At 39.6% G+C, this 22,066-nt stretch overlaps 1 protein-coding gene and 1 long non-coding RNA gene across 2 annotated transcripts in view; one reads left to right on the forward strand and one right to left on the reverse strand.

The window, feature by feature from the left end:
- Window positions 1-7,891, reverse strand: part of CDC50A (cell division cycle 50 P4-ATPase accessory subunit A) — a 31,234-nt gene extending 23,343 nt beyond the window's left edge. The window contains exon 1 of the mRNA XM_004422044.3: window positions 7,570-7,891. Coding sequence (XP_004422101.1) covers window positions 7,570-7,806 — 237 coding nt within the window. The 5' untranslated portion in view covers window positions 7,807-7,891. The remainder of the gene's footprint in view (window positions 1-7,569) is intronic.
- Window positions 7,892-8,018: 127 nt separating this feature from the next.
- Window positions 8,019-22,066, forward strand: part of LOC147914486 (uncharacterized) — a 107,791-nt gene continuing 93,743 nt past the window's right edge. The window contains exon 1 of the long non-coding RNA XR_015555212.1: window positions 8,019-8,126. This is a non-coding gene — a long non-coding RNA (uncharacterized LOC147914486). The remainder of the gene's footprint in view (window positions 8,127-22,066) is intronic.

Here is a 22,066-nt window from a genome sequence, read left to right on the forward strand (position 1 = left end):
ATCTGTCTAGCTCCAAAGTTGTTCTTCCATTAGACTGCACTGCTGCTTCCCATAATCTTGAGTAACATGCACCAGACAATAATTTAGAAAGACAGAAGTCAATTTAAAAAATATTATATTTTAAAATAAAATTGGAGGCCAGCCCGGTGGTGTAGTGGTTAAGTTCGTACACTCTGCTTCAGCAGCCCAGGGTTCACAGGTTCAGATCCCAGGCATGGACTTGTGGACTTATGCACCACTCATCAAGCCACGCTGTGGCAGGTGTCCCACATATAAAGTAGAGGAAGATGGGCAAAGATGTTAGCCCAGGGCCAATCTTCCTCAGCAAAAAGAGGACTGGCAACAGATGTTAGCTCAGGGCTAATCTTCCTCACACACACAAAAAATGTAATCATTATTCAGTGCCTAAACTACTAGACTCTCACATCCAGATGGTTTAGCTCCTATCCAGCCAACATAACACATTGCTACCAGATAAATCTTCCTATGTACAGCCCTGTGTTGCAGAGACTGCTAACAACCCCTCACCCCAATTTCTGTGCCACCTTTCTTACACAGTATAAGACTCTCAGTTACTATCTGAGCACCCTGTTATCAGAATAAAGACCACATTTCCCAGCCTCTGTTCCAGCTAGCGTGGCCTTATGACTAAGTGTTGGTGGCATGTAGCAACTTCAAGAACCTTTTTCACAAGGCCTTTATCCCTTTGTTCTTCATCCCTTCTTCCACATTGCTGCCAGGAAAAGGATGTGACAATTAGAACGCTAGCCTCCATTCTGGACCGTGAGCCTTGGAGCCAGTTCCTAAGAATGGTAGAGCAGTCAACTAGACAGAGTGAGGACTCCATAAAACAGAGCCTCCATACTAGCCAGGGACTGCGTTTCTAAGGGATTTTACATGAGAATGAACATCTTTAATTACTCATTGCTGAACCCAATCCTAACTGACACGCCCTGTGTCAATCACGTCACTTACCTGGTTTAATACATTCGTTACCAAATACCCAAATCTAAGTACAACCTGGCACTGGCTTATTTGCCCTTACTCCTATTTTCTCTATACACCTTTTGATTTCCTGCCACTTCATCTTTGCTCATATTAATCTTCTTTCTTGGAACGCACCCAACCTCCCCTTTAGAAGTGCTATTTATCCTTCAAATTCCAGCTCAAAGCGCACTTCCACCACAGAACTTTCCATGGGTATTAGAGACAGATGTGATCTTGTCTTCCTTTGAACTACTAAGGCATATTCTGTTTAAGCCACTCACCTAGCAAGGCTTAGTTTCCCTTTTATACGTGTACGCCTCATCTCCCTCAAAAGATTCCAGGCTCCCTAGGAAGGGCTCTCTGCTTGAGCATAAAAAAAAAGAGGCCCTGTCCGCAAACATTTTTCTATCGCCCACTATGTCCAGAGCAGCACTCTGCATACAGAAAATGCCCAAATGTTGACGAAAACTCTTGACAAATTCAACTCAGTCTATGAGGTGTTACCATCAAAAAACCGCTATATCCTCTATCAGCTAAAATTCAAGGATGGCCTGACCTAACGTCCATATTGTAATAAAACCTGCTGGGTAGAAAAACAAAGTTGGCGAACATCGGAGTGCAGATCTCTCTTTGAGATACCAATTTCATTTCCTTTGGATATATACCCAATAGTGGTACTGCTGCTGAATTGTATGGCAGTTCTATTTTTCAATTTTTTGAGGATTCTCCATACTGTTTTCCATAATGGCTGTACCAACTTACATTCCACAAGTTTCCTTTTCTCTATAACCTCACAACACTTGTTATTCTCTTCTCTTTCTGACAAGAGAGTAGATCTTAATTGTTTTCACCACACCAAAAAAAAAAGGTAACTATGAAAGATGATGGATGTGTTAATTAGCTTGATTATGGCGATCATTTCACAATGTATATCAAACCACCACACTGAACACCTTAAACACATACAATTTTTATTTGTCAATTATACCTCAAAAAAGGTAGGGGAAAAAAAGTTCATTCTAAAGATAACTTATCCTAGAAAGAAAGAGGCTACTATGTGGGAGAGGAATTAGAGCTCTCATTTTTAAAAATTAATGCTTATTAAATGTCAACAGCATACAAGGCACAGTGCAGAATACAACGATAAGGTGGAGACCTGCCCATTAGCTTAAAAACAAAACACAAACAACAAGAGGCAAAACAGAACAGATGTAGATGATTAGATTAGTTTAAGAGTTATATTTCTCAGCTTTATTTTGCTACCATTGTAATTGTTCCCCTAAATCAAACTGGCATTTCTTCTTAGTAATTCTAAAAATACATCTTATTCCTAAGAAACAAACTGAATTTAATGCAGTGGGAAAGGAGGAATTTGAAGGACATGAAATTTTTACACTGTATAAGAAGGGCTGGAAAACTTCCATTTTTGAATGTAAATCTGTCTTAAAGGAAATCAATACAAGACCTAAACAGGCCACTCAACAAATTGCTGAGTAAGAAGGTAAATCATTTTAAGTATTAATTAGATTAAGTTAAAAATGGCATTTTAAGTACCCCTTTGAACTGATCGTTCCACACTAAAGAATTTACCTGGAGTCCTTTCTAGAGGCTCTAATAAAGACAAAAGGTAACCAAAGTAAAAATTTCAAAAGCAATTTTCTTTAGGTTGCTTGAACTTTATCTAACTGTGACAAAGAAATGAAGAACGTTGTTACCTGAGCCAAGTTTAATGGTAAGTTTAGCTAAGGTATTTTATATCTATTAAATTTGCACAAAGAAGTAAGAACACAAGCAATTACCAGGGATCATTATACCTACTGTCACCGACTAACTGCCCCGAGGAACTCAAGGGAGGTTTCGGAAGCATTTAGCTGTTTCTCTAAATTATTTTTTTCTTTTTTGTCACATGACGAGATGCAAACGCCAACCACCCTGAACCAATCCAAACCCTACCACAAGAGCCCCACCTGCGCAGACGGGCCGAAAAGTGTCCAAGAGATAACCTCTGCCTCCTTTTTAACGCTAAGACCTCCTCCCTGGAAGGAGCTTAGGCCTCATTACCTAACCTGCAGGGTATGTGGAAGCATGTTTTCCAATTGAGCCTGCGCAGGCGAATACCTGCTTCTCCCTTTGAATATTCATTCCCCATCCGAAATAAAAGGCCTCTGCTGTCTCGTGCTCAGGGAGAACCACGACTTTGGAAATGATTCCTCATGGCATCCTATTTGCTGCAAATAAACCCTACTTCATGCGACAACTACCTCTGGTGGAGTCTTATTTTAACTCACCTGGAAGCAAACCCACTTTGGTTCAGTAACACTACCTTGAAAGATTATTGAGGACTAGAATGTATAAATTGATCACTACTATTTTTGTAACAAATGCTAAATTTACCAGTATGTTTCTTTAAAACTCTAAGTCAAGGGCAGGAATTCTTTTCTGTAAAGGACCAGAAAGTAAGTATTTTAGGCTTTGCAAACCAAGAGGGAAGGTCGAGGATACACATAAGGTTCTTATATAACGCGAGAAAACTAATTTGTGCAAATTTTTATTGATGGAATGCAAAATATAACAATTGTGTACAATTTTCTGGTAACACAGGTCTACTAATAAGAATGGAATTATTTTGGGGGGATAACATTTCACATAATTGGGGTTCAAAGTTAGTGTTTCCTATCATCTAATCAATTGCAAATGTTCATATGTAAAACCATTCTCAGTTCCCGGGGCCTTACAAAATAGTCTGGCCAACCATGTTTACTTTGTCATGCCTTGCTCTAAGAACTAAAGTTACTTGAGAAACAAAACACTAACACTACAAACCTCTTAATTTCCAAGAGCCAGCTTCTAAGCAACTGCAATTCATTTGAATATTAAAATCTTTAAACTTCTTAACATAAAGTGCCTAATCTTTAACAATCATGTCTACAAAACAACTAATTCTTTCTTGACTCTTAGCTAGAGGCTAAGTATAAACAAAAGATACTAAATGCAGAAAAATTTAATCCTCTTAGTAAGAAATCTTAGAATCTAAGAATCCAAATTACACAGGAGTAAAAACAGATAAAAACATATTTTTATCAGAAAATAACCAGGATTAAATAATTGAGGGTGGTAAATGAAATAATAAGGTAAAGAAGAGGAAAGTTACGGTTTCTCTATCAAATGTGTGGGGGGGGGGATACCAATCCACTAAAATTTAATGAAAATGTATTTTGAACACTTTTGGCAATATTAATATGAAGGAAATACTTAGGTTTTAAATTTACTCAATATTACTCTGAAAAATGTCCCCATCTGATTCTAACCATTAATTTAAAACTATATAACTTCATGCTTTCACAAAAGTTAAGAATACCCCATTATCTTTTTCAAGTCAGCGCTATTCAATTAATATCTCAGCCTCACCAACGAGGTCCCTAGACTAGAAAAGCATTACCTTTGTGGTAGAAAGATGTGTCTGACTCCTACAATTGCCAAATTGAAGAAAATATTCATTCCTTGCTGCTAATAATAAATGAAGATATTAAACCTCGGTGTTAAATGAGATATTAAATATTTAAAATATTTTCTTATGAATGATAAAATTAACAACTTTGGTTTTCTAGTAACTGCATTTTATTAAATTATGGAAAATCTAAAAACTAAACAAGATATATAAACCTAAAAGGGGGTAGGGGAAAGATATACTGCTAAATATAAACATTAAAATTTCAAAATACCTTTTTTACACCTTTTTCAAGAGTGTCCAAAGAGCTTTACAAGAGTAGTAATTTTTTAGCATAACATTTCTGGGAGAAGGGTAAAGACGCACTGATTTTTATACCTAAAAAGTTTGGGTTTCTGATCTTAGCACTTTAAGCTATATTACAAAAGCATTCTGACTTGACAAGTCTCCTTTGGCCTAGCAACTGATGTAACACAGCAATGAAAGTTCTTAAAATTTTCAAAAATGAGGAAATAAGCCAAAGAGGTGTGAGCAACTTATAGTATGAAAGTGAATGCTGGCAACAACTTCTCCTTACTTGTTTACTTTTGAGGGTTATTACCCTCAACACACTTTAAACTAAACTAGTGGCCAAATAAGGGTGGAAAGCAAGTGGAAACGTGTGTTTTGGGAAAGCTCCCTAGGTTTTTCTAATAACTCCAGAACCAATTTCCTACATATTTAACAAGCAAATAAAAAAAACATTTTTTGATTCTATTTGCACAACTATATGTCAGTGCTGGTACAAAATTTCCAATCATTCCTAATTTTCATTTCCTCTGGTTCCAAAGGTGATACAATTTGAATACGCAGCATTTTTTTTTAATCACATTAAAGTTGGAAGACAAAGAATTTTACAGTTGAACAGCATCTTAGAGATCAAGTCTGAATCTTGGTTCTTCAAGTAAAAAAACTGAGACTTAAAAATATGCCTAAGACCACAAACTAGAGAGTAACAGAGCTGGGACTTCAACTCCAATGCCCGGACTCTTTTAACTTCAGTGCCCTTTTAACCAAACCAAACTGCAGCAGACTCTTCAGGCAACTTGAAACCAGAATTACACACATGAGAATTATTTAAGAAATTTCAACTTCACCAACCACTTAGTGTGAAAACCTTATTTTATTTCAGAACCTCAAAATTTTAAAGAATTTATTTTCACAGTATAGTAAATATTAAGAGACATTGATTCTGATAATTTAGTAAATACCCATCATATAAAATTCCACATTACTGCTATGTTCATCTAAATACCCATCACATAAAATTCCAAATTACTGCTATGTTCATCCCAATATCTTAAGAAGTTTAAATAAGATGATCAAATTTCTAAGTTAAATTATTTTCTTCTACTTCACTAACATTGCAGTAAGGCCCCTAGTGTAACGTCAAAGGTTAAGGCTGGGAATCAAGACATCTACCTTTGGGTTTCTGTCTCAATTTTAAAATACTCTTCTAACTTACTAGCAACTATCAATCCCTCTGACCCTATTTCCCTACTCCTGATTACTAATCATCATAACAGTAACTATTCATTGTACAAACTTAGTGCCAGGAATCTAATCTACTATATTGTTTCTAATTCTCACATCTTACAAGATAGGCATTCTTTATCTATTTTACAGGTGTGGAAACAGGCACAGAGAGACTAAGTTTTCCAAGACACTGAGCTAGCTAGTGGCTGAGCTGGAATTGAAACCCACCTCTGCCTGACTCCAGCCTACAGCCCATGGTCCTTGCATTACCCGACTTTGCTCATATCCTGATATGTGTGATCCTAGTGTGGCTGGGAGAACAAGAAGTACTACATATTAAGTACCATTAGGGAGATAAAAATGATAAAAATACATGCTGAAAAAACATACTGTGACACTTTCTCTAGTTATTAAACTGAAAATAAATTTTTAGTAAAAGGTTTAAAAACTATAGATACTATTCTTATTACTGTTATTAATAACAAAATGAGCACTGTACAATTAAAAAATATATTGATTTTGCTTTCAGAGGTAACTGTAAATTAAACTGAAAAACAGTTATCTTTATGCCTATTCCTATAGCTGAAATAAAACTACTCTGAAAGCCCCATCAAAGCACATGCATAAATTTAAAAGTGTTTAATAAAATTAGAGGAAAAAAAATGACATAACCTGCTACAGAACAGAAGAAATCAAGAGAACTTAGTGCCAGTTCCTGCTCTTTCAAGCAGACAAAAATACCCTCAGATATTCAAGAAACGAGGATGAGCAGACGTTTAATGCTGGACATCCATACAAAGTATTTACATTCTAGGATCAACCTATCTTCACCACTGCAGATGGATCACGATACTATGATTGCTGCTCTGACAGAAATCAAGATGCTTCCCCGTTTCTGTGATGTCTTTGATCAGTAAAATGCTCAGTAGACAGTGCGACTTATCCTGTGTGTGGTCACTGACTCTTTTCTTTAAAGTTTAAAATCTAGGGGAAAAAAAAGACTAGGGTGAATGTAGGGCATGGTTATTAATAAACACAGCCTAAAACCAAAATCGGAATTGAAGTTTCCGGTTACCTTTACCTCTATCATGCCCTACAACTAAAATCACCTATTAGCTCAAAACGAAAGGTACTGTGCACATTTCGGTCACATGTCCCAAGATGTCACCTGGTAAGATACGACAACTTCACAAAAAATCATCAATACCTCTATGACTCCGGATCCTTTTCCCAACAATGGCCAAGGTGTTCATCTCTGCGTCCTGCGATAATCCCCACCCAGGTAACGGCACTCTAACCACGTCAACTGTCCTGGAGCTACATCTAGATAGAACTTCCACTTTCCCACTTCTCTTTTGTTTAACCTCCTTGGAGGCGAAAATCCCCCACCGAACCACACAGAGCGCCCACTCAAGGGGCCTTCTCCGCGCCCCGCCCTCCGCGTTTACGTTCATTCCGTCTCCAACCGTGTGAACCGCGAGCACGAGGAAGCGCGGACAGACCCCAAGCTCAGGAAACGCGCAGGCAGAGGACGCAGCGACGGCGGAGGGGAGCCAAGACGCGGGGAGGGCCCGCGCCCACCCGGGGCGAGGCAGCCGCCCCGCCGGCCCTCCGCTCACCTCGATCTCGCGGATGTTGTTGGAGGTGACGAAGATGCCGATGCCGATGGGGATGAAGATGAGGCCGATGATGAAGAAGGTGGGCAGCACCGTGCCGGCCGTGAGGATGGGCTGCCAGGCCGGCAGCCGCTGCTGTTTGAAGGCCGTGTTGTCCGGTCTCCGGGTCTTGGCGGCGCCCCCAGGGGCGCACGGGGGCCCACCGTCCACTTCATCCTTGGCGTTATAGTTCATCGCCATCGACCCCCGGGGCGCGGCTCCGCGACACGCAGGTGGACGGCCCAGGGAACCCGCCAGCTGACCCTGACAGGGGACGCGCAGGCGCCGCCGCCGCCGCCAAGGCGGAAGAGGCGGGGCACCCTTCCGCCGACGGCCGCGGACCGGAAGTGGGGGTGGGCGGGGGCCTGCGGGAGGGAGGAGACGGAGGGACTAGGGGAGGGGAAGAGGGAGAATGGAGGGGAAGGGAAAAGGCCGACGGTGGAGGGAGAGGGAAGAGGCGGACGCAGCCTGACCATCTGCCCTGTGACGACAAAGTGAGAGCCTCAGCCCCCGAGCGTGAGGTACGTTAGCGCATGCGCCGCCCCGCTCGCCGGGCTTCCGTGGGCGCCCACCTGCGCGCTGCTCTGGTTGTCATGGCAGTGGACCTTCTAGCTCGCACGTCTGAACGCACGCCCCTGGCCGCCGTTGTCGCCGTGTCCCTAGAGTCGCTCTTGAGAGGCTTCGGCGCCAGACAGGTTTTTGTGTTACCTGGAAGACTTCTCCGAAGGCACTGGCGTGTTTAAAAGACCACACCGGGGAGCTTGAGCCTGGTGGGATTGGCACTGTTTGCCGGGGTTGTAAAACCGCGACTTTTCTCTGATTAAAATAAGTAAACTTCCACTCACAGTGCAGATATAAACCTTAAGTGAGTTGTGTGATGGATGACCCTTTTGTCCTAAAGTATAAATCATGTGACTTGGCTAATCCTATTATCTTGCTTCTGTTGACCTGAAACAAATAGCCAGTTATTACTCCAGCAAAAATGAGTTTGTTCAAGATCAGCAAAGAATTGCAAGTGCGCTCTCTGCAACCATGGTAAGCTGCGGGTGAGTCCCCCAGCAGCAAGGCAGGAGACCTCTTTTAGAGAGAAGAAGAGGACGTTGGGAGGACTACTGTGAACAATCCACTGGAGGAACTGAGGGTTTGAGGTGTAGTGGCTTTTCACGTGACTGGGTTGGGACAGTCTCTGATTGGCTGAGCTTTATGCTGATCAAGAAGAGGAAGTCTTCCTTCTTCCTGTTGGACTCTGCACTTGACATAAGGTGTGAGAGCTCCCCATTTGGCCTCCCAATTCCAATTTAATGAGGTTTTTTGTTAATTTGACATTGGCCTCCCCCCATTTTTTTTTAAGTTGGGAGAAGATGCTTCTTTTTTTGTTTGTTCAGGAAGATTGGCCCTGAGCTAACATCTGTTGCCAATCTTCCTCTTTTTGTTTTTTCTCCCCAAAGCCCCAGCAGATAGCCACACATCATAGTTGTGCATCCTTCTAGTTGCTCTATGTGGGATGCCACCTCAGCATGGCCTGATGAGCAGTGAGTAGGTCCATGCCCAGGATCTGAACCTACCAACTCTGGGCTGCCAAAGCAGAACGCAAGGATTTGACTGGTGTGCCACCAGGCTGGCCCTGTCATTTTCTGCTTTTGATCACGGTCTTTCTCTAAAAGCTTCGTTGATCAAGAGTCAGGTTTTTCTAGATTCAGCAGCTTTTGGTCATTCCACGCCAGGAAGGGCTTTTCCTCTGTGTCCTGTCGGAGGGAAAGTGCACAGGTTGGAAATCTATTGAGGCCACAATTGAGTAACAAGGATAGGAGAACTCCCAGGCATTTTTCTTTTCTAAAGTCCATATGTTTTCATGATCATAGGCACTGGAGATCATCTGCAGCATTATGTCATCATCAAAGGTTTGGCAGACACACTTCCAATAGGCCTGGTCTGGACATCTTGGGAAAGCTGCTTTATCACATGTCATCTGCCTCAATACCAGGAACTCTACTTTCAGGTCACCAGATGATGTGTAGGACCAGTCAGGGTTTGGTGCTTTCTTTAGATGTGTCACGTGAATCCAAGAGTCTATTCCCTGGAGTTTTGTGGCACAAGGGTTGGTTAACAGTACCTGATAGGGGCCTTTCCAATGAGGTTGAAGAGAGTCCTTCTGGAGGTGTCTTTTCCAATAGACACAATCTCCAGGTTGCAAGGTATGATGCTTAAGGGCTTTGTCTCCCTGAAGCAAACTGTGAAAAGATTACCAAAACATGGTTAATTTTAATAAAAACAATTAGGCCTTTGCAATATTGGAGTGTATGTCCTTTTATCAGCTGTGGGTCAAAAGACGCAGAAGCCAAGTGCACTTGGCGTCCCATGACTATCTCAAAGGGTGAGAGTTTGTGAGTTCTAAAGGGGGTGGATCTGAGATTTAGAAGGACCAATGGCAGTGCTTTTGGCCCAGGCATTTGAAGGTCTCTACAAGTTTTGCCAATTAAGTCTTAATAATGCCATTAGTGTGGTCAGCTAAACCAGAAGATTGAGGGTGGTAGGCACAACGTGAGTGTTGTAAAACTGGCCAAACAGCGTAGACTTGTCGAAGTACCTGAACAGTAAAATGGGTTGCTCAGTCAGTATGAAGCTTGAGCGGAGTCCCTCAGGTAGGGATAATCCTTTCCAAAAGGACGTTAGCCACAGAAGAGACAGTAGCCTGTCTGCAAGGACAGTGAGAAGACATACAAACCACAACTAAAACATTTATATCCATGAGATGGGAGAAGCTGTATGAAATCGATTTGCCAAAACTTGAATGGTCCATTAGGCAATTTAAAATGTCCAGGAACAGTATGAACAGGCTTCCATGGGGTGTATTTTGGACAAGTGGGAGAAGTGAGGTAGGCATTTTTTGCAACCTTGTTAATATTTCCCCACCAATACTGATTCATGAATGCTATCATTTTGTCAGTAGACCAATGGCTTGATGCATGTACAGTGACAGTGGTTAGGAGTGGGAATTTTAGTCTCCAACAGGGCTGGATTGTTATGTGATCTGAACCAGAGCTTTCTCTTTTTATCAAGCCAACAATTGTTGAATTTCTGATCTTGTTTTTCCTTTTCTGAGGCCAGTTGTTGGGCTTCTCTTGTCAGGTTTCTAAGTTATCATTAGGGGAAATATCCCTTTGGACCATGACAGAGGCTTGGCTGTTGTTGGTTCCTTTAAGGGCTGCATTCTTACAGAAATATCAGCAAGGTGATTTCCTTTAGCTTCCAGAGAGTCAAGTTGAGAATGCCCCAGGATCTTAATAATAGCTAAAGCAGCAGGTAAAAGTATAGCATCCAATAATTTCTGATTGCTTCCACAACATTCCAAAATCATGAGCTACTCTGAAAGCAGATCTACCACCAGTATAAATATTGGCACTTTTGCCATTGGCTAAAGTACAGGCCCATGTAACAGTGTATAATTCAGGCTGTTGGGCCAAAATAGCCATAGGTAAAGGTACTGCCTTAGCAATATCAAAAGGAGTTGCTATCCAGCACAATATTTGCCATTGTCAACTTTTAAATAAGAACCATCAGTAAACCATGAGAAGTCGGTGGAGTTTCCTGCAAAGGAAGTTTGCAGGAAAACTTCCAAAGGAGTTTGCTGCAGATCATCACAAGGAGTCAGGATGTGATCTGTCAGTGTTAAGCAGTCAACAGCAACTTCGTCAGTAATGGAGGGGAGAAGAGTAGCAGGGTTAAGGCTTTAACAACATAAAAGAGTTATGTGGGGAGCAGCTAACAAAAGGATTTCATAGGTGAGGCAGCTGGCTGAAATATGTTGACTGTGATGAAAATTCAGGAGGGCTTTTACTGCCTGAGGAAGAAAAATGGTTAAAGGGGATCCCACAACCATTTTCTCAGTGGCCTTAACCCAGAGGACAGTGGCAATAATGGCCCTAAGGCAAGGGGGTATCCCCATGCCACAGGGCCTGATAATACCCAGTGTCTGAATGACTATATTAAATTCCTCATCAACTCTGTGAGGATCTTCAGTTACTTTGGGGAAATCTTTGACTATGGCTCAAAGTTCAGCTTTAGTCCAGAGAATATAAGAAGTTAAGGGTTTAGCCTTTGGATCCTCAGAAGGCTTAATTTTAAAAGGACATGTTCTGATAGGTTCAGAGGAAGAGGAGTGGGGAGAGGTTCAGGGAAAAGGGGGAAGTTCAGCAAGAGTGTTAGTAGGGGGGACAGAGTAGAGATGAGGTTTAGACCCTACAGAAGGGAGGGAGGAAGATGGCACCAGAGGTGGAGCCTGAGCATGAGGAGCCAGGAGAAAGGAACATGAGGCTTCAGAAGCCATTTTATCTTTCTTTAATTCTTTGCTTCAGTTAATCTTAAAATTTTATTTTACAAAAGAGCAATTTTAGACTCCTATAACATTTGGAAGCCTCAAAATACCAATTGAAATAGGTGTTCCATTTAGTTTTGGAAATTACAGAGCTATGATTGTCCAATTTGGTTTTAAGAAAAGTAACTTTAAGGAGTTCAGAAGTTCCCCATAATGGCCATTGATATTCTAGATTACTTTTGGTTAAGTCCGTCCATTTAGTTAGAAATGCACATGAGAAATGACTGTGATTTTTAAACTTAAAATCGGCCAGGGCCTCTGGGGCGGTGGGGGGAGGCACCCTCAAAATATTTAGATAACTGAAATTCTATTTCTTAGAGTTTTTCCTCTAGAGGAAAGGAATAATCCTCAAACAGCCTAAACGTCTTAAATACCTTGCAACTTAGACAGCTTGAACAGCTTAAACAGCCTGCAGGCTTAATACCAGCCAGTCCCAATAGAACAGTCCAATTTCATTAAGATGAACCAAAGGTCAAATCAACTCAGTTCCGAGGAACAATGTAGTTCCAAAGAACACTCCAATCCCCCAGGGAGTCAAAGGTTGATCAACACAGTGCCAAGGGACAGTCTGCTCCCAAGGGTGTCAGGCCAAAGGCTGATAACACAGTTCCAATGAATAGTCCCAAAGTCAGATGGAAGGCTAACCAGCTCAAAGTATGGGAACAGTGCAGTTCCAAAAGGAATTGGATCAAAGGCTAGCACAGTTCAAAGGAACAGCCTGATTCACAGAGTCAGGCCAAAGTGCCACCTGAGTAGTCGCAGACAAAGCCTTAACCAGAAAAGGACGAAGCCTTAAAATAGATCTCGAATAAAGCCTGGAGGGCTTCAAATGCAAAGACAGTGGAGGCTCAGATCCAGGAGAAAGATTTGCCCTCAAACTCCAGAGTTGGTGAAAAAAGCAGTGTGCTCAGTGGGCTCTGTTGTGGGTACCACTCCTGTTTGCTCACCAGCCTTGTACTTGTTGGGGAATCTTCCCTGGATCCCTGTATGGGCCACCAAATTGTTGACCTTAAATAAATAGCTAGTTATTTCTCCAACAAAACAAATTTATTTGGGATTGACAAAGAATGGCAGTTTGGGGTCTGCAACCATGGTGAGCCACATGCGAGTCCCCCAGAAGCAAGGGAGGAAAGACTCTTTTTAGGGGAAGAGGAAGTTGGGAGGGCTATTGTAAACAAAGAGTCCATTGGAGGAGTTGAGAGGTTGATGTGTAGTGGCTTTTCATTGGCTGAGTTGTGACAGTCTCCCATTGGCAGGTCAAGAAGAGGAAGTCTTTCTTCTTCCTGTTGGTCTCTGCTATCCACATAGGGTGTGAGAGCTCCCCCTTTTGGCCTCCCAACTCCAGTGTAATGAGGTTTCTGTTTGTTAATTTGACATCTCTAATTGAGCTAGTCTCTCTTATTTTTCCTCCATTAATGGTCTTCACATTACTTTTTACCTTCTTTTTCAGTGTCCGTGTTTCTCTTTTGCACATTGATTTAAGAAGTCTTTTGTAATAAGCTGTAGCTCTTATTATTTTACTCTTGATAATCAAAAAATCTCAATAAATTATGGCATTACTATAAAATGAGACACTACGCGGATACTTTATAACTGCCAAATATTTTAATGACCCAAGGAAATACTCCTGGTATAAAAAGTGACTCTATAGGTATATGGTCTAAAGCCCAACTAAAAAGTAAATAGTGATATCTTCTGTTGACCAGATGGAGAATATTTTTTCTCTACTTTGCACTTTTCTGTATTTTCCAAAATTTCTGCAATATTTTCCAAGATTTCTGAAATAAGCATATATTTGTAAAAATTTTTAAAAATTATATACAATCCACATTATATTGGTGTCTTTGAAATCCAGACCAGAGAATAAGTCACCTCATCTGAAAACAAATACCCAGACTTTATTTTCACTGAGGCTTTGTCTGCAGTTATGCCTTTTGGAAGGGAAACCAAAGAAAGGGAAACAGAAAGAATGTTTGGCTCTCATAATTTACAACTAAATATGTTTTTTAAATGATGGCAAATCTCAAGATGTGAACCAATCGACTATTTATAATCTGACAGATAACTGACTTGCTTGGTTTTGCTTTTATATGACATCCATTATCTCTCAGAGTCTTAGCACTGGTAACATAGGTAAGTCTATATGTTGTTTTGATCTATGTAAGTTTACTTTCAACCTCAGGCTCAAATGAAAAACATTCATCTATCACAGTTAATGGAGAAGGCATAGAGTTCTTTTATTTTGCTAAGTTCTATTGGTAGATAAAAATATATATAACAATATTGGGCATAATGCAAATGTATAAAACATAAGGCAAGTTATTTCTCCCCATTTCTGCCTATGTCATCACACCCACCAAATGTGATAGTTCCTTAGGAGATTCCAGCATTCTGTGCAAATGGTCGATTATTTTGCCTTCAGTTTTTTGTTCTAGTGATCTAAGTGATCATGATGTATTTATCTGCCTCCTTTTTCTTTAGTTTTGTTTGTTCATAGGAAAGATTGTTTAACTCCGTGTCTCTTTTTTCTTTATTAGATTCTTATCTAAAACTTACAATTTCAGATGAGGGCCAAATGGATGAAATGACTTTTCCAGATCTCTTGATGGTATTATCCCAGTTCTTTTCCCTCTGCTGTACTCTGCCATCACAGTATGCTGCTTTACCCAGCTAACATTTGTTTCCACATCATTATCTCAGGGCACTCAGAATTTTATGAATTCCTTGGGCATACACTGTTTTATCATAGTCTTCACTAGGTAGATTTTCATTTAATTTGATGAAGTAGGAATTTTAAAAAGAAAATGTTGTTCAGCATTTCTGGGGCAACAGAAGATATGCATTTTTTAAACTGGTTGCTAGGAGTGACTGGTGTGTGTGCACTGATACATTTAGATGACATTTGTATTGTTCAAATGATTGTTCATTTGCTCATTCCTGGTAAAAGTAGAATTCATGTGGCTAAATGACACTGCTTAATGCTGACTCAAGGTCAACATAGTAAGTGTGAAATGAATGCATGAACCCAAACATTAAAGTAAATCCAAAATGATAGAGCAGATGCAAATCCAACGATCTGAAAGGTATATATAAATAGCTTTTGGAGGGGAAGTTTTATGATAAATTTTCATTTTTTAGTTCAATTGCTGTGTTAAAGCCACTGAACTAGGTAACCAGAAACTTTGAAGAAAAAAGCATTGAACAACTGTTGGAGTAACTTACAGAATTAGGAAGAGGAAACTGAAACTGGTCTGTTTACTGTTTGGCCAAAGTGCAGCACAGATTTGCTTGGGAGACTCCTTTGAGTACTGGGTGCTGCTTTAGCTCTCTAGCTTCTAACCACATTCAAACCATTCCATTCACATGTGTAGCTCAACAATGTTTAGGAAAGTTGAAGAGAGCTAGAAATGTCCCATAGTTTTTACCAACATGAATGTCAGAGAAAGTTTAGGGACTGGAAATGGTTTTAATTGTTTTCAATGACTTGGTGGTATTTTTGCTTGTTCATTTTTAGAGGAAAACAGTCTTTTTTTTCCTATCAGTTAATCATGGTAGCTTACTTTAGAGAATTTTAATGGGACTAAATAATATTCATTTTTAATTATCTGAGAAGATTTTTAGGAAAAGAGAGATGTAGAATTTGTATAATAAATTTAATTTCTTATTTTTATTGCATCAGAGGTTGATACAATAAATAAATTATTATTTATTAAACTTTTTCAGTGAGGCATTTATGAAAATCCTTTTGTTCTCACACTGAGAGATTATCTGATTGGCCTGAAGTCATCGGTGTTGTGATGAAAGATTTTGCAAGTTCTTGAGTAACCACAATCAGTAATTAGAAATTCAAGTCAAACAAGATATTTTAATGGTTAGTCTCTTAGAGGAATAAGCAATGACACCAAAATTCCTTAGTAGACAGCCTAAGAACTTTGTTTTGGGAAGGAAATAAGGTTTCATTTCTTATAATTCCACACTTTCTTTAAATGAAAGAAAGAGAAAGAGACCTCAGACTTCATGACTTCCACTGGATAGAACCTCACAGTTGATTACATCCCATGGAGTGTATTTTTCCAATAGGTGCCATCGATTACAGTGTGGGGATCGGAATTTGCCATTGCAAAAATATGCCTCTTTGGCTTGATTATTTTTAAGAACAAAAGACTCAGAAAGAAACTTGAACTTCCCCCTGACTGTCTAAAAGAACTTAAGATAGAAGCCTGTCCCAGGAGGGAGCTAATACCATAGGATAACTATAGTATAATACAAAATAGGTGTGGTAGACAGGGAGGAACCTAGCAAGGCCCATCTAATCAAAGTCCTCCCCATGTCCCATTGTCTTTGCAAGATATGGCAAACATTTATCTACCAAACATTTGCTCTTTCATCTCCGTGTAAATTGCCTTCCTCCCTTTTGAAGTCCCAGACTGCTACCCCCAACATCCTCCTTTTTTTTTAGCTAGAGAGGTATTTAAGGTGGTGGCTTTGGCCATTCTGGCGAGTTACCCAGTTTTCTTGGGCCTCTCCCATGTATACATGTTATTAAATTTCTTTGATTTTCTCCTGTTATTCTGTCTCATGTCAATTTAATTCTTAGACCAGCCAGAAGAACCTAGAAGGTGGAGGAAGATCCTTCCTCCCCTACAAGGGGAACACTTTTTTTAGTCAGTGGAACTAAATATTTATGACAACAAAGACTGAGACATCCCAGGACTTCCCTCTGACCAGCACACTATGAGGAACAAGCTAGGAGACCAACAAACTGTTCCTCAAAATCATTTTTATTGTCACAGGGAAGGATAATCTGCACTCACGGTCTTCAATTGCTAAACCAAGTCACTCAGCAACCCACTGCTCCTTGACTTCAGACCCCACCTCCACTGAAACTGCCTTACTGGCTCATTCCTACTCATCTTTCAAGATTCAAGTCAGTAGTGATAAATAAATGGCAAGCAATAGGATATATTGGAGCATATGAGGAAGCCATTTAGTGTAAAACTAATTCAGCCTGACCTTGTTTTTCCAAAAGGGGCCTGTGGCCTCTGAACATTCATTGTATATCTGCTTTAAGCAATTAACATGTCCCAAAGACAAAAACAAATGCTCTTAAGATAAGGATGCAACTTCCCCCACATTGGCATTTCCTTAAGGATAAGCATTTCTCCCTAGGCTAGGATTTGATTGCTGCACTCATCCTGTAACCACCCAACTTGAGACAACAGACCTGCTACCTGCTGTGTCCATCAATTGCTGTGCTGGCAGAGCAATCTGACAGGGCAATCTCATGACTAGTGTAAAGGGACATTGCAATCATATGTGATCATGCTCTTTGACAGTATATAACTGCTCTGTAAACCCCACTTCTTTGGTGTCCTTCTTTCCTTGGGAAAGGAAGGCCCCGGGCTATACGGCCCTCAAATTTGGCTCACTCCAATTTTAATTTATAGATTGATTATGGATTATTTGCATCAACAGTAGACAATTTGAGGAAGCTTTCCTGTCCCTCCAACTGAGCTAAGAGCTGCTCTCTGAGCTCAAGGCAACTTATCCAGACCTCTAGCCTTGCATTTACCATAGTATTGAAAAATATCTGCTTATGTCTGTCTTTCCTACTAGAGACAAGCTTCTCAAGGTCAGAGACTGTTTTTATTCATTTCTATATCTCCAACACCTGACAAAGTGCCTAAGACATAAAAAGTATTCAATAAGTGTTGTCGAACTAACCTGACCTACTCTTTCAATGAACTCACATTTTAGTGGGAGAAATAACTTGCCAACAAACAATTGAAATATAATGAGGTCACTGCTATATAAGATGTGTGCACAAGAGGTTATAGGAAGTCTAAGGAGGGACCACACCTCATCCTTTTTGTGATGTCAAGAACTAAACCATGAGGAAATAGGTCCTAAAGTCTGAGTGTGTGATATTGTGATTGTGGGGAATAAGAATTTGCCACCCCAAAATGTGTCTCTTTGGCTTGATTTTGTTGTTGTTGTTCTTTTTATTTATTTATTTATTTTGTTGATGTTTTAATAGTATTTTAACACTGTGAAATTTTGGGTCGTACATTTTTGTTTGTCCATCACCATATATATGTCTCCCTTCACCCCTCGTGCCCACTCCCCACCCCCATTGCCCCTGGTAACCACAATACAGTTTTCTCTGTCCATGTGTTGGTTTATATTCCACATATGAGTGAGATCATAGTGTTTGTCTTTCTCTTTCTGGCTTACTTCACTTAACATAATACCCTCCAGGCCCATCCGTGTTGTTGCAAATGGGACAATTTTGTTTTCTTTTATGGCTGAGTAGTATTCCATTGTATATATATACCACATTTTCTTGATCCAATCGTCAGTCGAGGGACACTTAGGTTGCTTCCACTTCTTGGCTATAGTGAATAATGCTGCAATGAACATAGGGGTGCATAAGCCTCTTTGGATTGTTGATTTCAGGTTCGTTGGATAGATTCCCAGTAGTGAGATAGCTGGGTCATAGGGCATCTCTATTTTTAATTTTTGAGGAATCTCCATACCGTTTTCCATAGAGGCTGCACCACTTTGCATTCCCACCAGCTGTGTATGAGGGTTCCTGTTTCTCCACATCCTCTCCAACATTTGTTGTTTTTTGTCTTGGTGATTATAGCCATTCTAACGGGCGTGAAGTGAAATCTTAGTGTTGTTTTGATTTGCATTTCCCTGATGAGTAGTGTTGTTGAACATCTTTCCATGTGCCTATTGGCCATCTGTATATCTTCTTTGGAGAAGTGTCTCTTCATTTCCTCTGCCCATTTTTTGATTGGGTTGTTTGTTTTTTTGTTGTTCAGTTGTGTGAGTTCTTTATATATTATGGAGATCAATCCCTTGTCAGATGTATGTTTTGCAAATATTCTCTCCCAGCTAGTGGGTTGTCTGTTCATCTTGATTCTGGTTTCGTTTGTCTTGTAGAAGCTCTTTAATCTGATGAAGTCCCACTTGTTTATTTTTTCGTTAGTTTCCCTAGTCTGGGTAGGCATGTCATCTGAAAAGATTACTTTATGACCAATGTCAAATAGTGTGTTGCCTATATTTTCTTCTATGAGTTTTATAGTTTCAGGTCTCATCTTCAGGTCTTTGATCCATTTTGAGTTAATTTTTGTGAATGGCGATAGCACATGGTCCACTTTCATTCTTTTGCATGTGGCTGTCCAGTTTTCCCAACACCATTTATTGAAGAGACTTTCCTTTCTCCATTGTATGTTCTTAGCTTCTTTGTCGAAAATTAGCTGTCTGTATATGTGTGGTTTTATTTCTGGGCTTTCAATTCTGTTCCTTCGATCTGTGTGTCTGTTTTTGTACCAGTACCATGCTGTTTTGATTACTATTGCTTTGTAGTACGTTTTGAAGTCAGGGATTGTAATGCCTCCTGCTTTGTTCTTTTTTCTTAGGATTGCTTTAGGTATTCGGGGTCTTTTGTTGCCCCATATGAATTTTAGTATTCTTTTTTCTATTTCTGTGAAGAATGTCATTGGGATTCTGATTGGGATTGCATTGAATCTGTAGATTACTTTAGGTAATATAGACATTTTAACTATGTTTATTCTTCCAATCCATATGCATGGGATGTCTTTCCATTTCTTTATGTCATCATCGATTTCTTTCAATAATGTCTTGTAGTTTTCATTGTATAGGTCTTTCGTCTCCTTGGTAAGATTTATTCCTAGATATTTTATTCTTTTTGATGCAGTTGTAAATGGTATTATCTTTTTGAGCTCTCTTTCTGTTAGTTCATTATTAGCATACAGAAATGCAACTGATTTTTGTAGATTGATTTTGTACCCTGCAACTTTGCTGTAGTTGTTGATTATTTCTAATAGTTTTCCAACGGATTGTTTAGGGTTTTCTATATATAAAATCATGTCATCTGCAAATAGTGAGAGTTTCACTTCTTCGTTACCTATTTGGATTCCTTTTATTCCTTTTTCTTGCCTAATTGCTCTGGCCAAAACCTCCAGTACTATGTTGAATAGGAGTGGTGAGAGTGGGCAGCCCTGCCTCGTTCCTGTTCTCAGAGGAATGGCTTTCAGTCTTTCCCTGTTGAGTATGATGTTGGCTGTGGGTTTGTCATAAATAGCCTTTATTATGTTGAGGTACTTCCCTTCTATTCCCATTTTGTTGAGAGTTTTTATCATAAATGGATGTTGTATCTTGTCAAATGCCTTCTCTGCGTCTACTGAGATGACCATGTGGTTTTTATTCTTTGTTTTGTGGATGTGGTGTATCACGTTGATTGATTTGTGGATGTTGAACCATCCCTGCATCCCTGGTATAAATCCCACTTGATCATGGTGTATGATCTTTTTAATGTATTGCTGTATTCAGTTTGCCAATATTTTGTTGAGGATTTTTGCATCTATGTTCATCAGCAATATTGGCCTGTAATTTTCCTTCTTTGTATTGTCTTTGTCTGGCTTTGGTATCAGGGTGATGTTGGTCTCCTAGAATGATTTAGGAAGTGTTCCATCTTCCTCTATTTTTTGGACTAGTTTGAGAAGGATGGGTATTAAATCTTCTTTGAATGTTTGGTAAAATTCACTGGAAAAGCCATCTGGTCCTGGACTTTTATTTCTTGGGAGGTTTTTGATTACTATTTCAATCTCTTTACTTGTGATTGGTCTATTCAGATTCTCCATTTCTTCTTGGTTCAGTTTTGGGAGGTTGTATGAGTTTAAGAATTTATCCATTTCTTCTAGATTGTCCATTTTGTTGGCATATAATTTCTCATAGTCTTCTCTTATAATCCTCTGTATTTCCGTGGTATCCTTTGTAATTTCTCCTCTTTCACTTCTGATTTTATTTACTTGAGCCTTTTCTCTTTTTTTCTTAGTAAGCCTGGCTAAGGGTTAGTCGATTTTGTTTATCTTCTCAAAGAACCAACTCTTTGTTTCATTAATCCTTTCTACTGTTTTTTTGGTCTCAATTTCATTTATTTCTGCTCTGCTTTTTATTATTTCTCTCCTTCTGCTGACTTTGGGCTTTGTTTGTTCTTCTTTTTCTAGTTCTGTTAGGTGTAATTTGAGGTTGCTTATTTGGGCTTTTTCTTGTTTGTTAAGGTGGGCTTGTATCGCTATGAGTTTCCCTCTCAGGACCACTTTTGCTGCATCCCATGTGGTTTGGTATGGCATATTTTCATTTTCGTTTGTTTCCAGATAGTTTTTGATTTCTCCCTTAATTTCATCAATGACCCATTGGTTGTTCAGTAGCATGTTGTTTAATCTCCACATTTTTGTCACTTCCCCAGTTTTTTTTTCATGGTTGATTTCCAGTTTCATAGCATTATGGTCTGAAAAGATGCTTGTTATGATTTCAATCTTCTTAAATTTATTGAGGCTTGCTTTGTTTCCCAACATATGGTCTATCCTTGAGAATGTTCCATGCGAGCTTGAGAAGAATGTGTAGTCAGCTGTTTTTGGATGGAGTGCTCTGTATATGTCTACTAGGTCCATCTCGTCCAGTTTTTCATTTAAGTCTAATATTTCTTTATTAACTTTTTGTCTGGATGATCTATCCATTGATGTAAGTGGGGTATTAAGATCCCCTACTATTATTGTGTTGTTGTTAATGTCTCCTTTTAGGTTTGTTAATAGTTGCTTTATGTACATTGGTGCTCCTGTGTTGGGTGCATATATATTTATAAGTGATATGTCTTCTTGGTGGAGTGTCCCTTTTATCATTACATATTTCCCTTCTTTGTCTTTCTTAACCTGTTTTATCTTGAAGTCTACTTTGTCTGATATGAGTATGGCAACACCTGCTTTCTTTTGTTTGCCATTAGCTTGGAGTATTGTCTTCCATCCTTTCACTCTGAGCCTGTACTTGTCTTTAGAGCTGAGATGTGTTTCCTCGAGGCAGTATATTGTTGGGTCTTGCTTTTTAATCCATCCTGCCTCTCTGTATCTTTTGATTGGAGAGTTCAATCTATTTACTTGTACAATTATTGATATATGAGGGCTTAATGTTGCTGTTTTGTCACTTAATTTCCGGTTCTTTTGCATTTCCTTTGTTTCTTGTCCCATTTGTTTCGGACTACCAATTCAGTTTGGTTAT

The sequence above is a fragment of the Ceratotherium simum genome, chromosome 19, assembly GCF_057802395.1.
Source record: "Ceratotherium simum simum isolate JZ-2026a chromosome 19, ASM5780239v1, whole genome shotgun sequence".
Classification (NCBI taxonomy): Eukaryota; Metazoa; Chordata; class Mammalia; order Perissodactyla; family Rhinocerotidae; genus Ceratotherium; species Ceratotherium simum.